The sequence below is a fragment of the Mauremys mutica genome, chromosome 12 (genome assembly GCF_020497125.1).
Source record: "Mauremys mutica isolate MM-2020 ecotype Southern chromosome 12, ASM2049712v1, whole genome shotgun sequence".
NCBI lineage: Eukaryota > Metazoa > Chordata > Testudines > Geoemydidae > Mauremys > Mauremys mutica.
In genome coordinates this window covers 75,282,262-75,300,239 of record NC_059083.1, presented here as the reverse complement: position 1 = coordinate 75,300,239, position 17,978 = coordinate 75,282,262, and the positions used below count along the sequence as shown (strand labels likewise).

The 17,978-nt window shown below is 39.5% G+C and overlaps 1 protein-coding gene and 1 long non-coding RNA gene across 9 annotated transcripts in view; one reads left to right on the top strand and one right to left on the bottom strand.

Annotated features, from left to right (window-relative positions):
* The window catches only part of PITPNC1 (phosphatidylinositol transfer protein cytoplasmic 1), a 200,750-nt gene extending 188,122 nt beyond the window's left edge, over positions 1 to 12,628 (top strand). For 4 of the 5 annotated variants that reach the window (XM_044984008.1, XM_044984012.1, XM_044984009.1 and 1 more), the window contains one exon: positions 7,500 to 12,628. In XM_044984008.1, the coding sequence (XP_044839943.1) occupies positions 7,500 to 7,759 (260 nt within the window). In that variant the 3' untranslated portion in view covers positions 7,760 to 12,628. Of the gene's footprint in view, positions 1 to 3,773; positions 3,893 to 7,499 lie in introns of all 5 variants that reach the window. The other variant, XM_044984010.1, reaches the window with a different exon arrangement.
* LOC123346549 overlaps positions 1 to 17,970 on the bottom strand; it is a 57,382-nt gene extending 39,412 nt beyond the window's left edge. For 2 of the 4 annotated variants that reach the window (XR_006573014.1, XR_006573015.1), the window contains exons 1-3: positions 17,838 to 17,966; positions 12,582 to 12,743; positions 9,388 to 9,466 (exon numbers count right to left, since the gene is read on the bottom strand). This is a non-coding gene — a long non-coding RNA (uncharacterized LOC123346549). Of the gene's footprint in view, positions 1 to 9,387; positions 9,467 to 12,581; positions 12,744 to 17,837 lie in introns of all 4 variants that reach the window. The other 2 variants (XR_006573012.1, XR_006573013.1) reach the window with 2 other exon arrangements.
* Positions 17,971 to 17,978: the final 8 nt, after the last annotated feature.

The following is a 17,978-nucleotide window of genomic DNA, read 5'->3' as shown; positions in this document are numbered from 1 at the left end:
TGAATTCACACAAAGGTCAGACCTAACAAATTGGATGGTATTCACTGAAGAGTGACACAAAGAAATATCAGTGGGAGGCTGTGATTTACTTGGACATCAAGAAAGCGCTTGATAAAATACCACACACAAGAGTAATATATGAAGTCAAATGTATGGAATAAGGAGGTAGATATCTGAGTCACAATATCTTGGGGGCAAGAGAGGACAATTCAGGAGGGAGAGGAAGGAGACAAGCAGATTGCCACAAAGATCATAATTAAGATAAGTTGGACTCACTTGTATATTAGTGACACAAAAGAAGAAATCACTCCAAAATAAAGGAGGGAATCAGGAAATACAACAGAAGAGAGCTACAAGATTCAGAAGAACTTGGATAACACTGCTTAGAGTTTATAATCTTCAAAGCAAACATTAATCCTCCTAAAAGACTATGAAATTTATCTGCATTTTACAGATCAGACAATGAAGCGGGAGAGGTTAAGTGAGCTGACCACAGGGAGAGTCAGTGTCTGAGCCAGAATTAGCACCCATCATTGCCAGGTGCTACAGGGATACTGATGTGATGGGCCATTAACAATGCATTGATAGCTAGCCAGATCCTGACTCATCATTCTTTGCACAGAACACACCTCTCTCTGGAATATAATGACACTCTTAACTGTCAAATTAAATCTGCAGTTTGTGGATTCATTTTTACCTCTCTTCATTGTTCCTGAATCACATTTGGATTATTAGATACTAGGTAAACCCAATTCCGATTGGCAAAACTATAGTTGTCTAATGTATGGGATGGTGTACTTTTTCAGCTCACGGCACTCAGATTCCGTCTCCTGTCTAATCTCAGCTACTGCTGAGATGTGGAAGATGGAGCTACGCCATATGATGAAAGGAAGCATCTAGCTTTAAACTCTTGTTCCAGTACTTTTACTTTGCAGATCCACATATCTCCAGCCCTTCCCCCTGCCACCCCACATATATGGGATCAGTCCAGTAATTTTTTGAATGACCTCTCTAGCCCTGATATAGCAAGACACTTAAATAAATGCTTAGCATTACGCATATGAGTAATCTCATTGACTTCAGTGGGATTACTCATATGCTTAAGGGCTTTTCAGGATCAGGGCTGGCATGCACAGCAGCTTTCAGGATCAAGCCCACATAGTGATTAGTAGGGCCCTACTAAGGCCAGCCCATCTGTTTCTGTGCTCTCTGAAATTTATCCTCTTTTTAAAAAAAAAAAAGAAAGAAAAGTTAGAATCTGGTTAGCTTTGTTTAAACTACCGCATGCCATTCTACACAAGCTCAAAGACTGGTGCACGACAGAAAACAATCTTGCAGTTTTTACACAGCCAGAACTTTCCAGGGCCAGGTCCTCAGTTGGAGTGAATCAGCATAAGTCCATTAATTTTAATGGCGCAACATCAGTATACACCCTCTGAGGATGTGGGGTTTTTACTTCAAAAGGAGCTTTAAGCCTAAATTAGGACTCCAGAATCAGGCATAGTACAGGATCCGTATCAGAAACCATGCTTGAAGGATAGACGTTACAAGTGGAATATTTGTATTTATGTTGGTTCAGCTGCACCCACCGTTGTGGGTGAATGTGGGTGAGATTGTCACTGAGAGTTTCTATCAATAGGAATCAGAAAACACCAGCTTTGGTGCCCTAGTTCAGGTAAATGTGTAAGTGTGGCATTAAGTATGTGAGTAATCCCTTCCTGTTCAGCAAAGCACTTAAGCACATACTCAAAAGTTTAAAAAGAAAAACCAAGGGGAAAAAATTTAACCACATATTTCCGTACTCTACCCCGAAAACCATCGTGTCAAAAAAGACTGTTTGCACAAATAAGCAAATTATTAATGTACATGGTTATCATTTAGGTTTTCACTTTCGGTACCAGAGTTTTTATGATACCATGTGGTATGTTTTTAAAGGGACTCTGTCAGGCAGGTTAGGTCAAAAATCTAGGATATTAGTAGGAAAGTTTTATTTAAAAAAAATTAAATAAGCCTGGAGGAGAATTTATATATTCCCCTGCACTATTTGCAATCCAAGTATTGCAGAATTGTACTAAAGCATGAGAATCTGCAAGTGAAATTGACTGGAGAGTGACTGGTTCACTGACCAAACTGAGTAAAATGCACAAGTAAATAATCATACAATACGGTGAAAAGTACATTTAAATTTTTAAAGTTCTTTCACTATTACTAGTAACATAAGGAAGGAAAAGTTTTTCAAAAATATAAATTTTAAAGTGACAGTGTCCCTTCAATGCATGTGTTACTTTTAAAGCCAAAACCTTTGGGCTAGATTCTAAAATGGTATAAGTTAGTTCAAAAGAGACAAATGAGTTTGATGGAGCTACACCAATTTATACCAGCTGCGGATTTGGCCCACTGTTTATAAGACTCAACTGCTAGAAAGGAAAATAGCAGATTTTACTGACTCTAGTATTAATGTGTGTTATCACTGATTTTACTGAAATGTATTTAGTTTTATCATGAATTAAAACTAATTTCTTCACTGTATTGTTAACTCAAAGCTTTACTAATAAAGAGCATATCCTTTCCTTGGCAAAAATGCTTTTTAGCATGCTATTTACATTGTTTATTAATGTCTTTTTCATTTCTGTTAATAGGAAAAAGAGTAGGTTAAATGAATGGGTCATTTAACGTTATTCCATATGTTTCATTTTGATCAGTGCTAAGCAGTCCTTCATTCTCACTGAGAAAGGATCCACTAGTAATAAAGTATTGTATTCTGTTGCTGATATAACAGCATAAGTGATGCATCTCCTTAAAAGCATGCTCTTGTTAAATGAAGCAAGAGTCTTGTACCAAATGGCAAGTCATAAATCCAAATGACACACAAAACACTTGAGAAAAATTTGAGCAGCAAGAGCCCAAACCCAATTTCTGCTCAAGTTAATTACTGACCAGGTGATAAATTGCTACATTCTCTGTAATTCCTGTCTAAACTTCAGTGATCATCTCTTTATTGGAAATGGTACATATGGAAATATGAAAGTATAGTGCTCTAATAAAGTAGAATTTAAATCATACAAGTTGGGCAGAAAACGTTCAACAGTATTGCAATTCCATCCCACACCATTTTATTTCATAGCTGTATGCTAACAATGTCAGACATACCCACACAACTATATCTTTTCCTGACATTCAGGATTGGCCTGAATCGTCAGACCTATATAATCTTTCCAAGGGTCTGAGGCTACAAAATTATGACTGGTATTGACTGGTAAACCATTCAGCATGGTGATTGTGTGTTAGCTTCTGAAACTGCAGCTGTATGCTTCAGCAATGAAGGTTTCTTTTTATTTTGAAACATACCATGCAATATTAAAGATAATTCTATAGAATTATCTTAGAAAGTTCCTAGAAAGGTAAGTAAATCCTTATATTTCTTAATATCTGTCAGTTAGTGTGGAGGATCCTCTAAAGTCATTTTAGAAGATCTTTCCTGTAGAAAAGCCTGCACTCCAACACTTTTTGCCTAGCTCACTTCACATAGATACTCCTAAACATTTTCCACTCCTCCCTGTTCTATGACTCCCTTTGACGTAACCTTCCTACACCTTCCTTGGCTGGTTTAACTACCTCTATGAGTCAGCTTTCATAAAGGTAGTTGGCTCCCTGCTTTTTTTTTTAAACCTTCTTTGGCTTCTGCTGAAAGACCATCTATCCCTCGCACCTTCCTTTTTATTAAAGTTTGCAGTGAATTAATGGAAAATGCCAACGTTTTGAACTTTTTACAGATATGACTATGGATGATGTTCGAGAATTCGAGAAAAATATGCATGAAAAAACCAACATTAAAGTTTGCAATCAACATTCATCTACTGTGGATGAAATAGAGAGCCATGCCCAATCAAGTGTATGTAGTTTTTTAAAACATATTGCCCACCCTCGCCTAATGTGCACTCACAAATCAAAGAAGAATGGTCTTCTTTAAGCATGATCCTGCTGCCACTGAAGTTAATGGGAGGTTTGACATTCAGTGGAATCAGAATCACTCCCTGTAGAGTGTAATCCTGCATTTTTTGCATCCCAAACTCCCACTGAGCTATGAGAGGATAGGGTAAGGTTCAAAACTCCCGTCTTCCAGGAGAACAAAATCCTCAAAGTTCTGTTGGGTGCACAAAGAGGAATATGAGTAGGAGAAAGATCAAGCAATGTCAGGTTTGGCATCCAGTTATTCTGATTGTTTCAAAGCCATGTCAGTGTTCAAGTGTCATTTGTCAAACAGCCAGGAACATGGGGAGTGGAAAAGTTCTGTGGGGCTGCTGAAATTGTACCACTAAGAAAAAGGCTAACTGGGTTTTTCACTTATCTTCAAGATCATTTGCAGTGTTGCCCTTGATAAGCTACAAACTAGGCGCCTGAAAGGAGATACAGTGACATTTCTGTTTTAAAATGTTGGTATTTCTGGCATCTCTAGTCAGGCCAAAATCCCATGGGAGTGAATGACAGCTTTGCCCAATAACGATGTCAGGGCTGATCGTTAAGGGCTATATCCTGAAGTCCTTACTCAGTCCTTATTCAATCAAAGCTTCCAATGACTTCAGAAGGACTTTCTCAGTAAATAGTGAGGGCCTGATTCTTACACCAAATTTGCGCAGGCACAGCTCTAGATTTACGTTGGTGAATTCCCATTGACTTTTCAGAGTTATTCCTGATGCCTACACCAGTGAGATTAGAATCAGCTCGGAATAAAGACCTCAGGATTTGGCCCTATGGGCTTTTGGTAAAAAGCCTGTGGTCCTTATTCAGCCCTTACTTAGGCAAAACTGCCATTATCATCAGGGCAGGATTTGGCCTTTATTAATAAAAAGAAAATGACAGAACGGAGTCACGTATTTCTGAGTCCTTTGCGGCTCTGGGTAAGGATTAGTTTTACATATCAGCATGGGGTAGGGTAACCAGATGTCCCGATTTTATAGGGACAGTACCAATATTCAGGGCTTTGTCTTATACAGATGCCCTATTACCCCCACTCCCGTCCCAGTTTTTCACACTTGCTATCTGGTTACCCTAGCATGGGGATGGATTTGAGGCAAGCGTAGACTATAAACCAAATATTAAGTTCAGGCAGGGTGAATGCTCCCTTTCTGCCTCTGAAATTGCCAGTATTGGGAGGGGCACATGGTAGGATTTTCATTGGTCTGCCTTCCACTCTGATGGCATGTTACTGGGGAGTCTTCCTCTCTACATCTCTCCCCACACGGAAGCCATGTTTTATTTTATTTTTCATTATTAAAGGCCTGATCCAAAGCCCACTGAAGTCAATGAAAGGACGCCTGTTAACTTCAGTGGGCTTTGGATCAGGCCCTAAGTGCAGAAACACTACTTGCAACATAACATAAGTTAAGCAAAATGTAAATCAACAAAACAAGGCCAAATTCATCTCTGGTGTAAATGGGTGGGCTCCCTTGAGCTCCTTAGCTTACCTCACCCATTTACCTCAAGGGTGAATATGGCTAAAATATCCTCCCCTCCCAGTAACAGGAGCTGCCTGTAGACTGAAAAAGCCCCTGGAACAGTAAAGTCGGGTCAGAGGGGAGCAGGCAAATTGGCACTGAATGGGGGCTTTGATTATTTCATAGGATTCCACAATACAACATAAAGCCTATTTCACACAACAGCATCATGAAACATTCTACAGTCAAGGCTACATACACGACTGTGTCACATTAAAATAAGGGGGTCACAGTGTATAGCTAGTATGTGGGTTTTTTTTCATTTTAACCAGATGGCATCCAACCATAAGGAGAAAATGAAGTAGGGTAGCTTATATCCCCTCCACTGTAGAAATACAATAAACTTCATTACAACATCTCTGGGTTATATAACTATGGGTATAACAGAGTGTGTGCTTAGCCCCATAGCTCCATCCTCACATGCTATGAGGACAGTTTTTCTCTCCCCTCCTACTGTGTGGGTTTTGAGTATCACATGGCATGTTGTTAATGTGCTGTTTAGTGTATGTCTACATAGCAGCTGGTAGGTGTAGTTCCCAGCTTGTGTAGATGTACATGTGCCAGCTCTGCTTGAGCTAGAACGCTAAACAGATTGTGGCCACAATAGCATGGGCAGCAGCTTTGGCCAGTTGCCTGAATACAAACCCTGTGGGGTCAGGTGAGATTGTATCATGCAGCTAGCCCAAGTCACCACCCACACTGCCACAGCCACACTGCTGTTTTTGGCGCAAGAGCTCGAGCAAAGCTAGCACATGTACTTCTACATGAGCTAGGAATTACACCTCGCAGCTGCTGTGTGGACGTACCCTGTGTGAAGGAGCATAGGAGGCCAGATGTAGTAATATAGACATACATCATAGCAGTGCAAACAAACCCCTCTCCTGAGCTTTCTTTAAATATGCATCCTATGGCTCTATCATCACTTATAATAGAACCTCCTACAGAATGTTTATAAGGAAGTTTTACAGTACTTGAAACATATTTTTTACTGACAACATATGTTATAGTGCTGGGGACGGGAGCTGTGCAAAACTCAGACATTTTGGTTTACAGGAGCTTTGTGTGAGCCTGTTTTCTGTGCTGGTTCTGGTGGGTTTACATCCGCTGAGTTTCTTGCTGAGATTCCTTCAAATGAACCTACAAACTCAAAGTGAAACTTATCTGAAACAGATGAATTTTGCTTTGAGTTGTAGCAATAAACCCCTGCATGACACTCCAAATGCAATGCTAGGTTTGAAAAAAGATTTGCTGAACTTTTGCTGAACCTGCCCTGAATTCTGAGTTTGTACAGAAAAACTAGATGAGTTACACCTGGTTTAGGATTTGATTAGAAAATTTTTGTATTGCTATGTTTGGAACATATTATTCTGGGCTTACTCTGCCCTCTTGTGGATTTGTGCAGTAGTGTCTATGTGACAGATACATTTGCTCACCTCCGCATGAGAAGGCTTTCTCTAGTAACTGGGAAGCATTCTTTGGGCCTGATTCTCCATTACGTTGCACCTTGTGCAATCATTTACACTTGTGCAAAGTAGGTGTGTAATGCTACCAATTCTGATCTCATAATTCCACAGGTGTAAACAACTTCACAGAATTCAAAGCAGTGGAGAATGAGGCCTTTTGTGTGGGGAAGACCTTCCACACGAGCCCACATTTTCATAAGTGGCCCTTCATTCTGGGTGCTTTCATTTTTGGATACCCAATTTGAGACACCTAGCTCCTGTTGAAAGACATGAAACACTCTCTTCTACCTAGGGACTCAATATGCTATGGGTGCTCAGCACCTCTAAAAATCAGGCCTAATGGTGTGTCAAAACAGGCACCTAAAATCAGTGACCTCTTATGAAATCTTTGGCCAGAGCTCCTATTAACTCTAGTGGAATTCCAATACATGAATCCTCACACTGGTTTAGATTTTGATGGTAATCGCTGCAATGGTGCTACTGAAATCATCTTTGAAATGGTTCTAACTTTCCATTTGTCTTTCTTTTCTTCTCATTAAAGACATGACAATGGATGAAGTCCGAGAATTTGAACGTGCAACTCAGGAAGCCACCAATGAGAAAATTGGGATTTTCCCACCTGCAATATCTATCTCTAACATTTCCCTGCCTTCGTCAACCCGTAGTGCTCCTTCTAGTGCTCCATCCACTCCTCTGTCCTCAGATGCTCCTGAATTCCTATCAGTTCCCAAAGACCGACCTCGGAAAAAATCTGCTCCAGAAACCCTCACACTTCCAGACCCAGAGAAAAAAGCACTTTAAATTTAACCTAGCATGTTTCCTTCTGACAAGCCATGTCTGCCAGAACAAGAATAACTTAACATTTACAAAGCTCGGTGTGGTTGTTTGTCTGGATTTTTTAAACGAGTTTACCGATCTAGAAAGATGATTTCTTTAACTCAGACTTGTTCCTTAAAATCCTTAAATAAGTGCATGTGAGAGAACATAGTTCATATATTCTGATTCCCAAAGTAAAGCTCAAAGCCATATGGCACATGGTATTAATGTGAAATTAAATTGTCTGAGAATAGCCTGCAATTGTGATTGGAAATGCTGTAGGTATTTAATAAAGCTAGCAAGGATTTCTGAAGGGAACTAGTGTCAATTTAGGTGCAGGGTTAAGTTAAAGAGTTAAAAATCCAATTTTCTCCTATTATCTCGGAATTTCTAAAAATTTTCTACTCTCAGGCTTATCATGTCTAATCATAAACCTTTGAACTGCTACTCATTGATACTTGAACACCAACAGCAATTATTCAAATTCAGATGTTGCTTAATATGACTCAGGATTTGGGGCCTAGCTAACACAAACTTTAAACTTTTTAAAACTAAATAACCAATGCACCAAGGCTCCATTTGTAATTAATAATACTGACTTTAAGGCCATTGAACTATTTATACCTTGCACAGAATTTATAAAAGATTCCACCCATTTCTTGTTTATATTGTATTTTACTAGTTCTCCCCAGTCCTCTTGTGATCAATCAAGTTATGTGCTGGTGTTTGTAACCCCTGCTCCAGATATAAAAATGATGGAAACACAAGCAGCTAAATAGTTTAAAGAGTCTAAATAATGCAAGGGTCTTCTCCCAATGAAGCTGGGATCATAGCATTCCTGTCATTCATTTAAGTCCTCTGAGCTCCTGGCTAATCACAATGAAACCAGCTTTCAGGGTCTGATCCAAATCCCATTGAAGCCAGTGGGAAGACTCCCATTGCATTATATGGGCTTTGGCTCAGGCCCTAAATAACCACTCGAGGGATTGTAAAAAAATCTGGAGTTTAATGAGGAGGTCTTCTACTAAAGGTGGGAAAGAATGGTACTTAGTACGTTTGGGGACACTTTAGGACAGTCTCTTAAGACAGGTGGGTGCCTAATGAGGGTAGCCTCCTGTACAGATTTCACTGTACTAATCAGCACTGAATGTATATTATGCTATGGTGTTTTACCAGATGCAGAATAGTTGTTGGTTGAGCATGGATAGTGAATAACTAGGCCATGCTGCTTTGGAACAGCACCTGGGAGTAAAGATTCTGAAAAGAAACATTTTTTATATGTCCACCATTGGAAAGTTCTTTAAAGATCTTCAGCCACGACCTTTGCTCTGCCCTGATGTGTTACGTATTCAGATTCAATTTCAGATCCCAGTCTAGGTTTCTTTCTTCATGGGCTAATGGGATAATAATGTTGTAGATGCAGCATATTCAGCCCTCAAACAAAAATAAGTCATTCAGCAGTGGCCACTTTAGCCAATTAAGGAGCAGATTTGATGAGTTCTATCCTGTCCTCACTGGACAGAAGGATTGTGATTGTGATAGGAGACCTCATAAGTGATGAGTGGGGAAATATGGGGATCCTCTGGGCTTCCTGAAGGAGAAAGAGGACTTACCCTTACTCTATCCCTGTCCTTTCATGCTAAGTGTGGTCTCCAGTGGCAGGAAGCAGATCTCAGACTTTGCCATTGATCTCTAAAAGGGGAGAGTAATGAAAGACGACTTACGAAAAATAAAGGGGTCATCTGGCAACTCAGTAACATGTAATGTAACATGTGGGAAAGGAGAGCAACATCCCTGGCCTGTTAGTGAAATTACCCTTCAGTCTCAGGAATAAAAATCAGAAAAGGGATTTTCTCCCCAAGCCAGGAGTAAAAAAAAAATAGGGAAATAAGGAGCCACTTCCTTTCTAAAATTCAGCCTTATGGAAAAACCTTTCCTATTGATGTCCAGTCACAGGACTCATTGTTGACGTTCATATAATGGGTTTAGTCCTCTGCAATGCTACCATTGTGTTTAGTCCTCTGTGATATTTAACTAATGTCAGCATCTACCACCATTGTTGTTGTAGTAGACTTTAAAATGCCCAGTGAAAGGTGGATATTATCTGAATCACATATTCATATTGAGATGGTATCTTGTACTGTCAGTTATAACAAGCACGGTGAAGCAGAGAGACGAACCTCATGGAGTTAAAGTATCACTGAATGATGAAGAATCAGTTTGTGGATAGAATTCCCCGGGGGCAGGATATGTTTGTACCGTCTTCCCAGCATGGTAGCATAATTTTTGCTTGTGGAAAAGTTTAACTGACTTAAACCTTTTGACCTTCTGAACAGCTCCATATCCAGTAGTAGATGCTAAGGTGAATGTGTGATTTTAATGGGCTAGATTTAGTAATGTGAGAGGGAGGGGAAGAATACCACTGTCAGATGACATTGAAAATGTGTGTGTATTTGAAAGTTAAAAGCCCATGGCTAATAAAATCCAGTAGTTCTTTGTAGGTTAGCCTATGGTATGACTTCATCCATTATCTCATATATTGTCCATGTTCTGCTTTCATTTCGTCTCAAGGCCAGCAATTCCATGTGCTTAGTAAATTAACTGGTGATTGATATTTGTGATTTTTTTTAGCCAGTGTAATGCCACAGGTATCAAATGCTAAAGTACCCCACATCGTCTTCTGACTTTAATTAACAGATGGGTGTACTAATTAAGTATTCATAATTTCTGCATGTATACAAATAAATGTTGATATTCTTTTATTTGCTTCTGAGTGTTTACCACAGATCATTAGGACAAAGCATACATAGCTTTACTCATTTGTTTACTTTATTTAAGTCTCAAACTTCCTATCCTGTGTGGATAAGATCATCATCATATGTAGGTTTGGGGATCAGGCATTTATGAACATTAACATATCTTAAGAGGATTCAAGTTAATTACCTGCATGGTGGATATTTAGGAAAGAGAAAAGCATTGACTGAGCATGCAGTGGAGAAATAATGAATCCTTAATGCTATGCCTCTGCATGCAATTCTATAACTCTGAGCTCCATTCACGAGTACTGTATTACAGAAGTATAATGTTTACTGAACAGACAACTCATTTTTCTAATTCACTGCTAGCCAAAATGGGGATCAGTACAATCCATACCTGCCTTCAATTTGGGTGCTAATGGAGGCAAATAAAAAGATCCATAGAATGTCACTGCTTTGGATGAGAAAGAACTATAGGCTACATCATGCTTTTCACAGGTTACACAAGCACCCTATGCTGTGTTCTGCTCTGTTTTACCTCAGTGTTTCTACCATTAAATATGCTCTCAAAATAATCTTTCAATGTCATTTCATTTTCTTTTTGTCATGGCAGGATATCTGTTTTCTACAATGTTCCTTATACACATACACAAAAATAAAAATAAAAAAAAGTAATCTAGAATATTGTTCTGGCAACATGTTTTGAGAAAATGTTTTGTTTATTTTCATTGCTGACTTGTGAATGGATTTTGTAAAAATACCTTCTGTAGAATTTTCAGACATGTTTGTGGGGAGGGAAAGAAGTAGAGTATTTTGCACATGTTGATTTCTTTTGTGGAAAAAAAACTGTACTACACACATCTTTAAAGTATGATACAATGCAGTAAAACTGAAGTTACTTAATAATTCGGTAGCCTCCTTATTCCCTACTGCCATGACTGGAGAATTAAATAATACAACCATAGTGAGGCTCTACAAACAAATTATCATCAAGAAGAGCACAATGAAGCTGATAAAGCAATTGGCTTATGATTTTTTTTTAAATGCTTCTCCCCACTCTGCTCCTACTTTTATATGTATTTCTTCCAGAATAATCACACCTTGCAGAATGATGCTGGCAATTGAGGGCCCAGTCCTGACACAGGTAAAACACCTACTGAATTAAAAAGAGAGATTTCTCTGAATAAGAATTTGCAAGGGCCTGGTCCTGCCACTCTTATTTGTGTGAATAATCTTTAGTAATAGACTTCAATGGGATTATTCACTACAGTAATGATTGGTCACATAGGTAAGAGTTGCAAAATAATCCAACAAAAAGGCATAGTTTGATCTTATTCTGTTGCTTTTTGATCGTACCGAGATTTTGGGAGATGATTTTGCTCCATTGAGGGCACAATTCACATTCATTAGTAATATTATACAAATACATTAAAGAACATAAGGCGCTCAAATAGATATTTTGAAACTGGACTATTTGTCCAGTGATTTTAATTTGGTAATAAAACAGCAACAATCTTTAATAATGCATTGGGATTTGCTGCACTATAACTTAACATTCTCTTATTTAAAATAGGCCGAACGTACATGCTTTTTATGAGTTAGTTAGTGCAATAAGAGAAAATACATGAATTTGTCAATAGGAACTTTTCAGCTGCCATTATTCAGACTTAATTTAGTTGTCTAAATTCCAAAATGCTTGAGGCTAACTGAGTCTAACAATGTTTTTGCTTTAAATGGACAGCATAGTCATTGAATTACAGTCTCCTCTAGTTTTTGGGTGTCACTAATACCGATTAATTGTTTTTATTTCATTTCTCTGAAAGTTCCATGTGACTTTGAATGTCCTGTAATCCTTAGTGTCTAGCTTTAGGTTTAGAGTTATGACATTTAACATCAGAGAATGTACCACTGCCATCAGAGAAGGACCAAGCTTTGAAATGTGCTGTATGTTAAACAATGCAAGGCTAAGCAGAAGAATTTTATTCTCATATCTGTCATCCATATCACTTAGTTGCTGTTTATTGAGTTATTTATTATTGTTAATAACTTACTTTTCCTTACATTCTGTTGTAAATAAACTACCAAGCAATCTTCTTTACAAGTGTGGCTATTTTCTTCTGGTCAATATCATGTGATGAGGTTCAGATTTATATAATTTCTGTGGTATTTGTTCACTGACCAAAGCAATTTCCCCATATCGTTTGCACATAAGCCTGAAATACATAGGATAACACAAGGAAATAAAATTGTAGCTGGACACTCAACGCTCATCATACCCAATAAAATGCTCACCAGTGCTTTGGTGCCACACAGTATCGCTATTATTATGGCTGAGGTAATTAAGCACACATCACTCTCAGGTTCACCTTTTCATCTGTAAATTGTTGACCATTTAAGTTACAATGCAGACCTTCAGCAGAGATTCTGCATTTCCTAATTCTCAATTTAAAGCTTGGCAACCTAGTGGTTTTAATATTGTGCATATATAGTTACCATGTAAATGTTTTCTGTCTCCCGTTGTGTTTATTGGAACTGGTTTCCCCTAGGATGCTGCAGTTACTCTTTTGTTCTCCCCAGGTAAGACCTAGTCAGGTGATGATAGTCCTTAGGGATTGTCTGTTGTTCATAGTCTGGGAGGAACGTGCATAAAAGCTTATCAGCAATGGTGAATATGCTGACCTAGACACATTTCCTGATACAGCAATTTTTATAGCAACAATTTCATAATATCAACCAGAATTAGTAAGTTGTATAGACAGCTACTCCAAATTGTCTTAATACTAATTGTCCATCTAGTTTCAAGGATAATTCTTCAGTGATCCTCTTCTAGACTATCTTTCTCCTCACTACATAGAATATCATCTGCAAACAATGTGCACCAAGGTGCTTCCTTTGGCTTGAACAAGCTACACAGAAAGTTCTGGTATCATTTTCTCCCTCATACACACCAGATGATTTCTCTTGGAACTTGGTCAAAGGCCTTTTCCAGATCCAATAAATACCATGTGAATATTTTTCATCTCCAGTTCTGACTATATATGTACAGTATTAAAACCATTAGATTGCCAAGCTTTTACACTGAGAATTAGGAAATGCAGAGTCTGTTTTTCATTCAAATACCTTATGAATTGATTGCCAGTCTTGATCCTGTTCCTGCTCCCATTAAAGTCAATGGGACTGGGCTGCACTTTTGAAAAAGGAAACAAATTTACTGCCTCTTTCTTTATGAAAAGCCTATATAACAAGAATTATCTGGTAGGGAAGCAGATTTAAGTCAAGCATTCTTACAAGTAGCAACCTATTATTGCATGGATGCAAAATTTCAAGAGCCTTTTCTTTTATCTGATGTACTAGTGCTAATCTGCATATAAATTAAACCTCTTTAGCATGATCAGCCATCCGTAAGACCACATGAATGGCTGTAGAAATGGTCTGATAGATAATACGCATAAATTGTAATGGAAACAAGACTATGAATAGTCTTAAATGTTGTTAATTGCACCTGCCTTTAAATTTCCAAACAGGAAATTCTTAAAGATTCTTTTTAAAACTATAATATTGAGAACTTGCATAATGCTCCACATTTTCAATGCACTTTGCAAACATTAATTATTTAAGCCTTATTTCAATCTCTATGAAGTAAATAGGCAAGAATTATCATGGCTACTGCCGTTCAGTAAGTAGTGTTGTGATTGATACATGGTTTTAGGTGTTAGTTCTGAAATCTATTATCATTCCTCAGCACAGTTCCAATGCTGCACATAAAAATACCTTTAAAAGGCAAAGGATTGTCTTGTGATTTACAGCATAAGATTAGGAGACAAACCAAGAGGCTTTGTAAAAATCTGAATTTGGGTGAGATTATTAGGGTTTATTAGGTGATTCACAAAGATCTAGGTCCAACATTTAGGGCCCACTGATGTTCACAAAACCTCTGCTCAGATGTCCCCAATCCTGCAGGTGCCTGAATTCCCTTAGTGCCTATATTTCAAATGGCACAGTCCCCTAGGTGCCTACATGTGCACAGCTGCCTCTGTCCTGACACCACCCAACAGCTCCACTTATAATTCACCTTTGAGGTGGAAGATCTAGGTTCACGCGTTTGCTCCACATCAGGCAGAGTGGGGATTTTAACCTGGATTAATGCACATTGGGCTACTGAGTAAAAGGGGCATGGTGGCAGCACCTCCTCCTCTGTTTTTCTTAAGGGCCAGTCTGGGTTAGGCCCTTAACTTCAGGAGATGGTTCACAGCTGTGAATCCCCAATGGAGGGTGGCACCTATCTCTCTCCAACCTGCCTAACTCCCTATGAGGTGTGAGGCTTAGGCCACAACCCTCTCCTTGGCATCGCCTACTGGCTATTTTAGGCAGCTCAGTGTGCTGTCTTTTGTGAATCCCTTTTCTGGCACCTGACTCTCACTGAGCATTGTATAGAGAGCCTGGAGGCCTAGCTAATGGCTGTGAATTCGATTTGACAACATTGCACATAAACGGTAGGCGCTGTAATGCTCAGCCTGGATTTCCTTTTTGAATCTAGCCTTTAGAACCTCCAAATCTTTTGAAATGCACTTCAGGGACAATAGTAAACTTTTACTGATTTTTATCCCTGTGTAGAACCAACCCAGCTCTAGGAGAGTGAACTGAATCATGTCTGGCTTGCACATCCACAATATAGTTGTCATCTAATTTCTGGTAACTGGGCCACCTGTGTAAACGCATTGTATTCAAGAACATAATAATGGCCATACTGGGTCAGACCACAGGTCCATCAAGCCTAGTATCCTGCCTTCCGACAGTGGCCAATAGCAGATGCCCCAGAGGAAATGAACAGGTAATCATCAAGTGATCCATGCCCTGTCACCTAATCCCAGTTTCTAGTAAACAGAGGCTAGTGACACCATTCCTGCCCATCCTAGCTAATAGATTCATGGAGGACAGGTTCATCAATGGCTATCTAGCTCCCTTTTGAACCCCGTTATAGTACTGGCCTTCACAACACTCTCTGGCAAGGAGTTCCAGAGGTTGACAGTAAGTTGCGTGAAAAAATTCTTGCTTGTGTTTGTTTTAAACCTGCTACCTATTAATTTCATTTAGTGGCCCCTTGTTCTTGTATTACGAGTTCTTGTATCAAATGATGCCTCTGGTACACTTATACGTTCCCACAATAGAACAATTGGATTGCACAGGTGTCAGGGCATAATTTGAGCAAAATGGGGTTGCTCAGGTGTAGCTGAGTGCAGCATGTAGCCTGCAGAGTCTTTACTGTTTGTGCTGATGCATGAGCTAAAAAAACTCTGCTTGGCTTTCAGATCCCAAAATGTTTGCAGAGCTGATGGTTACCTGAAAAAATCTGATGCAGCATCAGTGGGACACAATAAATGTAAGCTATTTTTACAAACACATTTTTCAGGGCAGAGCTGCACTTTCCCTCAAAGTGGGAATATTCCAGTAGGGATATAAGAAAACCTCCAGACCCTCTGTTCTCTGCAGAAATCTTTTTTTTTCTAGCTTAGTGTCCTGGTATTATTTCCATATACTAACGATAATAAAGAGAATCTTTTCTGGGACTGAACAGCTCAAGGTATTTGTACTAGACCGGGGTAGGCAACCTATGGCACGCATGCTGAAGGCGGCATGTGAGCTGATTTTTAGTGGCACTCACACTGCCCAGGTCCTGACCACCGGTCCGGAGGGCTCTGCATTTTAATTTAATTTTATATGAAGCTTCTTAAACATTTTTAAAACTTTATTTACTTTACATACAACAATAGTTTAGTTATATATTATAGACTTATCGAAAGAGACCTTCTAAAAACGTTAAAATGTATTAATGACACACAAAACCTTAACTTAGAGTGAATAAATGAAGACTCGGCACAGCATTTCTGAAAAGTTGCCAACCCCTGTACTAGACTATAGAGACTTTCTCTTCCAGCACCTTGGTTTGCATCCAGCCTCGATCACTATTGACTGAAACTCATCATTCAATAAGTGATATGAGCTTTGTGCTCTCAATCCATTTCCCCACAGGCAAATTTGCATATTGTAAACACTACCATCAAAACGAGCACCCTTCTTGGCATCCTCACCAGAAATACCAACAATTAAATACTCTCTTCTTTTCCCATGTAGAGACTGATCATCCTTCATGGAGAAAGGAAAAGGTCTTTTCACTATCATATTTACTTGTATCAAAAGCAAGAAAAAACATGTGGAGCTTTGCTTTGACTGGCAAATATTCAAACTTTATTCTCTTCAGAAGTGTGCCTTGTTCCAACACATTTGTGCTACCAAACTAGAAAAACATTGCTTGATGACCAAGAGCTTTCTTCAGCCCTTTCTTAATGAATTGCTAATTCTCGTTTATTTCTGAGGATAATATGTTCATCTAATTGTTACATTTGATTTAATGTGACAGTCGGTATATCAAATCCATTTGTTGCTCCCCAGAGATATTAAATTCTTTAGATAGGGGATATTTTTCAGTGATAAAGAAACAGAAAGAAAAAAACTCCATGTAAGGAAGAAAACTAAGGAAATGGATATATAAAAAAAGGCCATTCTTCAGATACCATCCTGGGTAGGCTGAAACCCTAAAGCGTAGTGATCTGCCTGAAACAGTTGTGTGAGTGAGCAGAACAAGAGGGAAAAATTGTTAATTCAGGAAGGAACGGTCCCTAATGAAAGGCAATGCAATCTGTATAGTGATACTGAGAGTTTGAGTTTTAGTCCCAACTATGACTTTAAACAAATTTTCTGATGAGCCCTTTAACTCCAAGTGCCTCAGCTGTGAGTGCCCAAATCAGTATTGCCAACTCCAGACACTACAAAATGATGAGCCAGGCTTAGTCATCATGAGGTTTAAAAAATAAATAAATGAGGGGTCCTTTTTCTGAGCTGCCTTCTGAGCTCTGTGGCTGCTCTTGGGCTGGATTTTCCAGGGTTTTCTCTGCAACTGGGAGGGCTGGAAACTCCGTTTTTAAATGGCAGCTGAGATTCCCCTCTCTGGGAGCTGGGGCTTTAAGTCAACCGTCAAATGTTGGGAAACTTGTGATACAGCCAGGAGAACTGCCAACCTGAGCGGCTGAGGACCCAGCAGCCAGCACTGACTCTCCCACTGGAAGGGGGGTGAGGGGATGCTCAGCTCTGTGACCAGGATTTGAACCTGCGTCTCCCACCCGTCAGAGGGGGTAAAACCTCCCCCGCCAGAGCAGGGCTCTGACTTGCCCCAGGTCTCACAGTGCATCAGCGGCGGAAGGAGAGGAGGGAGTCCGCACCCAGCACCCCCAGGGAGGGACCGCACAGACCTGCAGAGCTGCCTCCTAGCACCAAACTCCTTCCTCACCCACAGGAGCGGCTGCCGCGCCCCCAACCAGAATACAGATAAATGCGCATGCGTCCTCCCCGGCATTCCTCCCTCCCCTCTACTCCGCATGCGCATCCCCTTC